At 43.6% G+C, this 9,705-nt stretch overlaps 1 protein-coding gene across 1 annotated transcript in view; it reads left to right on the forward strand.

The window, feature by feature from the left end:
• The window catches only part of F2RL1 (F2R like trypsin receptor 1), a 12,866-nt gene extending 4,973 nt beyond the window's left edge, over positions 1 to 7,893 (forward strand). Inside the window, exon 2 of the mRNA XM_026454257.1 lies at positions 5,666 to 7,893. Within this exon, the coding sequence (XP_026310042.1) occupies positions 5,666 to 6,777 (1,112 nt within the window). The 3' untranslated portion in view covers positions 6,778 to 7,893. The remainder of the gene's footprint in view (positions 1 to 5,665) is intronic.
• Positions 7,894 to 9,705: the final 1,812 nt, after the last annotated feature.

Raw genomic sequence — 9,705 nt, forward strand, 5'->3', positions numbered from 1 at the left:
GCAAGCTCCGCCTCCCGGGTTTACGCCATTCTCCTGCCTCAGCCTCCCGAGTAGCTGGGACTACAGGCGCCCGCCACCTCGCCCGGCTAGTTTTTTGTATTTTTTAGTAGAGACGGGGTTTCACTGTGTTAGCCAGGATGGTCTCGATCTCCTGACCTCGTGATCCGCCCGTCTCGGCCTCCCAAAGTGCTGGGATTACAGGCTTGAGCCACCGCGCCCGGCCTAGTGTTCTTATTTAAAACAGATTTTGAGCACTCTTTATGTGAGCTTTCCTGACTTGGTACATGCTTATTTTTATGGAGAATTTTAATCTTATAGCAGTATACTATTACAGTGAATTCCGTGTACCCACCACTCTACTTCAATAATTATTAGCTGTTGGCTAATCTTGTTTCATCTATTTCCCAACCCACCTGCCACCCCTCTTCCCTGTTATTTTTCTGTTTTTTTCCCTTTCCTATGATACTGAGCCTGTGTTTTTTTTTTTTAACAGCTTTACCAAGAATTCCATATCAGATAATTTACACACCATACAATTCACCCCTTTAAACTGTACAGTTTAGTGGCTTTTAGTGTATTCATAGAATTATTCAACCAGTACCACAAACACTTTCAGAACATTTTTATTACTCTGGAAGAAACACCTTAGCTGTCATTCACCAATCTTCTGGTCTTAGCCCTTGGCAAACGATTCTCCTGCCTCAGCCTCCCAAGTAGCTGGGACTATAGGTGTGTGCCACCACACCCAGCTAATTTTTGTATTTTTAGTAGAGATGGGGTTTCACCATGTTAGCCAGGCTGGTCTCAAACCCCTGACCTTGTGATCCACCTGCCTCAGCCTCCCAAATTGCTGGGATTACAGGCATGAATCACCGCGTCCAGCCATATAGTAACTCTTTAACCATTTGAGGAACTGCCAGATAATTTCCCACAATAACTGTACATTTTATTTTATTTTATTTTATTTATTTTAAATAGACATGGTTTCACTCTGTCGCCCAGGAATAGACATGGTTTCACTCTGTCGCCCAGGCTGGAGTGCAGTGGCGCGATCTTGGCTCACTGCAACCTGTGCCTCCTGGTTCAAATGATTCTCCTGTCTCAGCCTCCCAAGTTGCTGGGATTACAGGTGTACGCCACCATGCCTGGCTAATTTTTGTATTTTTAGTACAGGTGGGGTTTCACCATGTTGGCCAGGCTGGTCTCGAACTCCTGACCTCAGGTGATCTATCCACCTCGGCTTCCCATAGTGCTGGGATTAGAAGTGTGAGCCACTCTGCCCAGCCATGCACCATTTTGCATTCCTACCAGCAGTGTCTGAGGGTTTCAATTCCTGTGGTTGTGAAATAAATCTCAGATATCATTTCATCCTAAAATATTTTAGAAGGTATTAATAAAGTATGAGGGATTTCTTTTTCAAATATAAACATAATGCCATTACACTATCTACTAACATTAATTTTTAACATAATCAAATATTCAGTCAGTATTCAAATTTGTTTTTTTCTTTTTTTTTAAGAGACAAGGGCCTTACTCTGTCACCCAGTGTGGAGTGAGGTGGTGCAATCTCACTGAATCATTGAACTCCTGGTCTCAACTGATCCTCCCATTTCAGCTTTCCAAGTAGCCAGGACTACAGGTGTGCGCCACCATGCCTGGCTAATTTTTTTTTTTTTTAATGTTCTGTAGAGACAAGGTCTTGCTATGTTGGCCAGGCTGGTCTCAAACTCTTGGCCTCAAGCAATCCTTCCACCTCAGCCTCAAAAAGCACTGGGATTATAGGCATGAACAACCATGCCTGGCTCTGCGTTCAAATTCTAATTGTCTCATAAATGTCATTTTAGGCCGGGTGCAGTGGCTCATGCCTGTAATTCCAGCACTTTGGGAGGCTGAGGTGGGCAGATCACTTGAGATCAGGAGTTCGAGACCAGCCTGACCAACGTGGTGATACCCCATCTCTACTAAAAATACAAAAATTAGCTGGGTATAGTGGTGCGCACCTATAATCCCAGCTACTTGGGAGACTGAGGCAGGAGAATTGCTTGAACCTGGGAGATGGAGGTTGCAGTGAACCAAGATTGCACCACTGCACTCCAGCCTGGCTGACAGAGTGAGACTCCATCTCAAAAAGAAAAGGTATTTTTATGGTTTGTTTGAATCAGGATTGAAACAAGGTACATACATATGACTGATATGTCTTTTAGATCTTCTACTCTATAAATTTCACCTCCACACCTTTCTTTTCCTTTTTTTTTCTTCTTCTTCTTCTTTTTTTTAAGAGATGGGGTCTTGCTATGTTGCCCAGGCTGGTCTTAAATCCCTGGTCTCAATAAATCCTCCTGCTTTGGCCTCCCAAAGTGCTGGGTATTGAAGGCGTGAGGTACTGTGCCTGGCCCTCTTTCTTATTTTTTGCCTTATAATTTGTATTTTGTGAAAAACAGGCCCTTATCCTGTAGCAGTTCCCAGAGTCTCGATTTTACTGACTACATTCGTAGTGTTTAACACTTTGCTGCCTTCATTTCCATTAATTTGGTGTTGGATACATCCCACAATAACTGCACCGGTTGCTCAGTCTATAACGCTGATCAAGTACTGAATCCAACACCAACTTAATTTCCAGTGTGTTACTTTCTAATTGTTACATCGTTGTCATTCTAAGTTAAGTGGCCTGTGAAATCAATGTTAAAGAATAATAACTGGCTTTTTATAATAATGGAATAGAATACAATAGAAAGTATCAGTGCACCCTGTGTAATAAGAATAATTATTATTTTGTGAAACTTTTTTCCACTATGGATATGTGTATTGGGAACTGGGTTACTATGTAGAATATAGTTCTTGGGCGTTATGGTCAAATATTTGAAGAACACTGTAATATGTAGGATTTTTTTTTAAAATTTAAAAACAACATACGTTCTTTTTGAAGAATTATGGGAAAAAAAATAGAACCATTAGAAATAGGACTATCCTAGGCGTGTTAGTTTCTTGTGGCTACCGTAACAAATTGCCATATGCTAAATAAATATGTAAAGCAACACATGTATTCTGTCAGTTCTGGAGGCCAGAAATCTGAAATCAAGGAATTGGGGCCACACGCCCTCCAAAAGCTCTAAGGGAGAGTCCATTCCTCGCCTTTCCCAGCTTGCAGTGGCTGCCGGCATTTCTTGGCATTCTTGGCCTGTTCCTTGACGTGACTCCAATCTCTGCCTCCATTCTCATGTCACTTACTCCTCTGGCTTCTCTTTTTCTGCGTGTTGTAGATCTCTTTCTGCCTTTCTCTTTTTTTGTTGTTGTTTGATACAGACTTTAACTCTGTCACCCAGGCTGGAGTGCAGTGGCACAACCTTGGCTCACTGCAACCTCTGCCTCCCGGGTTCAAGCGATTCTCCTGCCTCAGCCTCCCAAGTAGCTGGAACTATAGGCACACGCCACCACACCTGGCTAATTTTTGTATTTTCAGTAGAGACAGGATTTCACCATGTTGGCCATGCTTGTCTCGAACTCCTGACCTCAAGTGATCTGCCCATCTTAGCCTCCCACTCCCAATTCCCAAAGTGCTGGAATTACAGGCGTGAGCCACCGCGCCAGGCCTCTGCCTTTATCTTAAAAAAGACACTTGTCATTGGATTTAGGGCCCACCTAGGTAACCCAGGGAGATCTTCTTATCTCAGGATCCTTAATTCTATCTGCAAAGACCTTTTTGCTAAATAATGTTCACGGAGTCTGGGGATTAGGACATAGACTTCTCTTTTGGGGGTACCACCTTTCAACCCACTACACTAAGTGAAAAGTGAAATATTGATCTCTACATCCCCCAACACTCCACCCAGGCTAGCATCCCAGATAGAAGCGTTAAGATGTGAAAAATTCTGCGGAACATTAGTGTAAAGCTTCTAGTGGAAAAATGATGACCAAGCATAACATTATGAGATAAGAGCATAAGTAGGTTTAATATCCTCCCTGGTAATCTGCAGTGCCAGTATTGCCCTGTCTTCTCTGCCTGATGAGGCCTACTTTTCCCCAGAATTAGAGTAAAATTCTTCGGCATCCTTAAATTGTCCTTACTTACTCCTGCAGGTTCATGAATACTTAGGGGCAGAATGTAGGGAGGACATGCCATTCATTTCTTTGTGGTTTTTAAGGTCAACTTCATAATATAAGAGAGGGAGAATAAGTTAGCTTGTCATGCTACATGCTTGGAAGTCAGAACACAAATCTGTTATCAGTACAGCCACCTGTCCGGGCCAGACAATTTTCCTGCCAGCTGGCCTCCCTGGGACGTTCTCCAGGAAGCCAGCACGTGAACAGGGGAAATCCCTGCCCACTGTTGAGGCTATCCTTGTGGGTGAAAAGGGAATGTCCCTTGTGGTCCTGGGAATCTCCCTGTGGCAAGGTCTGAGTAGGGTATGATGAATTGAATAGGCCAGGATGGATCCTGGCTCAGGACTAGAGTGGAATAGAAGGCCATTATGAAGTGAGAAATTAGAAAACTGGTGTCAGGAGGGGGATCGCTATTTTACACACTTGAGAATTTGGAAAGGAATTACTGCACATTCCTAAGCTGATGTCTCTGTCACCCAGGCTGAAGTGCAGTGGCATGATCTTGGATCACTGCAACCTCCACCTTCCGGGTTCAAGCGATTCTTCTGCCTCAGCCTCCTAAAGTAGCTGGGATTACAGGCGCACCTGGCTAATTTTTGTGTTTTTAATAGAGTCGGGGTTTCGCCATGTTAACCAGGCTGGTCTCAAACTCCTGACCTCAGGTGATCTGCCTGCCTCAGCCTCCCAAAGTGCTCAGATTATAGGTGTGAGCCACCATGCCCAGCCAAGCCAAATTTTACTAATTGATAAATCAAAGGACTGTTGTTGGCCATGTGATAAGAATAGCTAGAGCTGGGTGTGATGTCTCATGCCCGTAATTCCAGCACTTTGGGAGGCTAAGATGGGAAGATCACTTGAACCCAGGAGTTCAAGACCAGCTTAGTTAACATAGCAAGACCCCATCTCTAAAAAAATAAAAATAAGTAAAATAAAAAGAATAGCTGGGGACTAATGAATGTGGATAGTTTGTAAAAATAAGTTGAAATATTGTTAGTCTTCTTTATATTCCTAGAAATCAATGTTCCACATGCATCCCACAACTCCTTACAACTCCCAGATACAAAAATACTCACTGTAAGAAAAAAACCCCATAAAACTAAACTAAACCAGACAATAGAAATCCCAGTAATCTCATTACACAAAGAAAAGCCCGTATAAGCATTTTGTGTAATCCTCTAATAGTGTATTTCTGTTTTAATCTAAGGTACTTTCATTTGAGGCTGGGCTCAGTGGCTCACACTTGTAATCTCACCACTTTGGGAGGCTGAGGTGGGAGAATCTTAAGGCCAGGAGTTTGAGAAGAGCCTGGGCAACATAGCGAGATCCTATCTCTACAAAAAGTAAAAAATTAGCCGTGTGTGGTGGTGCGTGCCTGTGGCGTGGCAGTTCAGGAGGATTGCTCGAGCCCAAAAGTTTGAGGCTGCCGTGCATTATGATCGCCCACTACGCTCCAGCCTGGGTAAATTAAAAAATGAATAAATGAACGTACTTTCATTTGAACAAACCAGTGTTACTGCTGAAACATTTATTTCTGTAATGACCCTTGTCTTCCTTTCTTGTACAGGAACCAATATATCCTCTAAAGGAAGAAGCCTTATTGGTAGGGTTGATGGCACATCCCACGTCACTGGAAAAGGAGTTACAGTTGAACGAGGCTTTTCTGTGGATGAGTTTTCTGCATCTGTCCTCACTGGAAAACTGACCACTGTCTTCCTTCCAATTGTCTACACAATTGTATTTGTGGTGGGTTTGCCAAGTAATGGCATGGCCCTGTGGGTCTTTCTTTTCCGAACTAAGAAGAAGCACCCTGCTGTGATTTACATGGCCAATCTGGCCTTGGCTGACCTCCTCTCTGTCATCTGGTTCCCCTTGAAGATTGCCTATCACATACATGGCAACAATTGGATTTACGGGGAAGCTCTTTGTAACATGCTTATTGGCTTTTTCTATGGCAACATGTACTGTTCCATTCTCTTCATGACTTGCCTCAGTGTGCAGAGGTATTGGGTCATTGTGAACCCCATGGGGCACTCCAGGAAGAAGGCAAACATTGCCATTGGCATCTCCCTGGCAATATGGCTGCTGATTCTGCTGGTCACCATCCCGTTGTATGTCGTGAAGCAGACCATCTTCATTCCAGCCCTGAACATCACGACCTGTCATGATGTTTTGCCTGAGCAGCTCTTGGTGGGAGACATGTTCAATTACTTCCTCTCTCTGGCCATTGGGGTTTTTCTGTTCCCAGCCTTCCTCACAGCCTCTGCCTATGTGCTGATGATCAGAATGCTGCGATTTTCTGCCATGGATGAAAACTCACAGAAGAAAAGGAAGAGGGCCATCAAACTCATTGTCACTGTCCTGGCCATGTACCTGATCTGCTTCACTCCTAGTAACCTTCTGCTCGTGGTGCATTATTTTCTGATTAAGAGCCGGGGCCAGAGCCATGTCTATGCCCTGTACATTGTAGCCCTCTGCCTCTCTACCCTCAACAGCTGCATCGACCCCTTTGTCTATTACTTTGTTTCACATGATTTCAGGGATCATGCAAAGAATGCCCTCCTTTGCAGAAGTGTCCGCACTGTAAAGCAGATGCAAGTATCCCTCACCTCAAAGAAACACTCCAGGAAGTCCAGCTCTTACTCTTCAAGTTCAACCACTGTTAAGACCTCCTATTGAGCTTCCCAAGTCCTCAGATGGGAATTGCACCATAGGATGTGGAGCCTGTTTAATGTTATGGGGACGTGTCTCTTATTTCCTAACCAAACGCATCTCACCGCATACCATGTGGATGCAGCACCTCTTAGGATTGCTAGGAGCTCCCCTGTTTGCATGAGAAAAGTAGTCCCTCAAATTAACATCAGTGTCTGTTTCAGAATTCCTCTACTCAGATGTCCCCAGAAACTGAACCAACAGAAGCAGACTTTTCAGAAGATGGTAAAGACAGAAACCCAGTAACTTGCAAAAAGTAGACTTGGTGTGAAGACTCACTTCTCAGCTGAAATTATATATATATATATATATTTTACATCTGGGATTGTGATAGACTTGTTAGGGCTTCAAGGCCCTCAGAGATGATCAGTCCAATCGAATGACCTTACAAATGAGGAAATCAAGATAAATGAACTGCCAGAATCAGGTTTCCAATCAATAGCAGTGAGTTGGGATTGGACAGTAGCATTTCAATGTCCAGTGAGTGAGGTTCTTGTACCACTTCATCAAAATCATTATGGATCTTGGCTGGGTGCGGTGCCTCCTGCCTGTAATCCCAGCACTTTGGGAGGCCGAGGCAGCAGATCACTTGAGGTCAGGAGTTTGAGACCAGCTTGGCCATCATGGCAAAACCTCGTCTCTACTAACAATACAAAAGTTAACCAGGTGTGGTGGTGCACGTCTGTAATCGCAGTTACTCAGGAGGCTGAGGCACAAGAATCAAGTATCACTTTAACTCAGGAGGCAGAGGTTGCAGTGAGCCAAGATCACACCACTGCATTCCAGCTTGGGTGATAAAATAATCACGGATCTTGTTAAAATGCAGATTCCTCAGATTCAGTAATGAGAGCTCAGACTCTGGGAACAGGGCCCAGGAATCTCTGTGGTACAAACTTGCATGATGTTTATGCACATGAAGATTTGAGAACCATTGTTCTGAATGCTGCTTCCATTTGACAGTGATAATTTTCAGAAAGAGAAGCAAACGGTGTCTCTTTTATGTTCAGCTTATAATGAAATCTGTTGACTTATTAGGACTTTGAATTATTTCTTTATTAACCCTTTGAGCTTTTGTATATATTATTATTATTATTATTATTATTATTATTATTTTTTTTTTTTTTGAGACGGAATCTCGCTCTGTCACCCAGGCTGGAGTGCAGTGGCCGGATCTCAGCTCACTGCAAGCTCCGCCTCCCGGGTTTACGCCATTCTCCTGCCTCAGCCTCCTGAGGAGCTGGGACTACAGGCGCCCACCACCTCGCCCGGCTAGTTTTTCGTATTTTTTAGTAGAGACGGGGTTTCACCGTGTTAGCCAGGATGGTTTCGATCTGCTGACCTCGTGATCCGCCCGTCTCGGCCTCCCAAAGTGCTGGGATTACAGGCTTGAGCCGCCGCGCCTGGCCTGTATATATTATTATTCAAGAAAAATACAATCAGGATTTTAAACGTGTAAATACAAGTTTTGTATAACTTTTTATGACTTCAGTGAAATTTTCAGGTAGTCTGAGTAATAGATTGTTTTGCCACTTAGAATAGCATTTACCACTTAGCATTTTAAAAAATTATTGTTGGAGTATTTATTGTCAGTTTTGTTCACTTGTTATCTAATACGAAATTATAAAACTTTCAGAGAGTTTGGACCACATCTCTTTGGAAAATAGTTTGCAACATATTTAAAAGGTACTTGATGCCAAACTGACTTTATACAACGATTGTATTTGTGACTTTTAAAAATAATTATTTTATTGTGTAATTGATTTATAAATAACACAATTTTTTTTACAGCTTATTTCTGAGTTGTGTGTTTGTTTTGAGGGAAGGAGTGAGAGAAGGGAGGCAATGGCTTCACCCCTCTAAAAGGAAATGATGGACACTCACACCAAACTCTGTGACAACTGGTTTTCATTTAAACATGTTTTTAGAGGACTGGCGCTGTGGCTCATGTGTGTAGTCCCAGCACTTTGGGAGGCCGAGACGGGCGGATCATGAGGTCAGGAGATCAAGACCATCCTGGCTAACACGGTGAAACCCCGTCTCTACTAAAAATACAAAAACTAGCCGGGCGAGGTGGCGGGCGCCTGTTGTCTCAGCTACTTGGGAGGCTGAGGCAGGAGCATGGGGTAAACCCGGGAGGCGGAGCTTGCAGTGAGCTGAGATCCGGCCACTGCACTCCAGTCCGGACGACAGAGCAAGACTCCGCCTCAAAAAAAAAAAAAAAAAAAAAATGTTTTTAGAGGACTGGCGCTGTGGCTCATGTGTGTAGTCCCAGCACTTTGGGAGGCCGAGGTAGGTGGATCACCCAAGGTCAGGAGTTCAAGACCAGCCTGGCCAACATGGCAAGATCCTGTCTCTACTAAAAATACAAAAATTAGCCAAGTGTGGTGGCAAGTTCCTGTAATTCTCAGCTACTCAGGAGGCTGAGGCAGGAGAATCGCTTGAACCTGGGAGGCGGAGGTTGCAGTGAGCCGAGATCGTGCCATTGCACTCCAGCCTGACCAACAAGGGTGAAACTCTATCTCAAAAAAAAAAAAAGTTTTAGAATTCTTTCCACACCTGCATCTGTAGGTTGATCACTTTTCAAGGATAGAGGCTATTTAACATTTGGTGTACATTGTGATGTATGTAATTATTTCCCTACCAACGGCTCCTTAGGTTGTCATCCCCCTACCCTTATTTTTTTGACTATTAAAACTGCTGCATTCAGAAGTCCAGACCGGAGTCACTGACAGGTCCTCTGTTGTCCAGGTGTTCTCTTAAAGATTCCATTTGGCCATGCAGCCTTGGAGACAGGAATGGGATGGAACTTGCTGTGTTTATGATTAATCTCTTACCTTATATGCATAGTGTTTCTTTTGAGTTGCGAATAAATATTCCATTTTTGTTTTCTCAAAA

The sequence above is a fragment of the Piliocolobus tephrosceles genome, chromosome 4, assembly GCF_002776525.5.
Source record: "Piliocolobus tephrosceles isolate RC106 chromosome 4, ASM277652v3, whole genome shotgun sequence".
NCBI lineage: Eukaryota > Metazoa > Chordata > Mammalia > Primates > Cercopithecidae > Piliocolobus > Piliocolobus tephrosceles.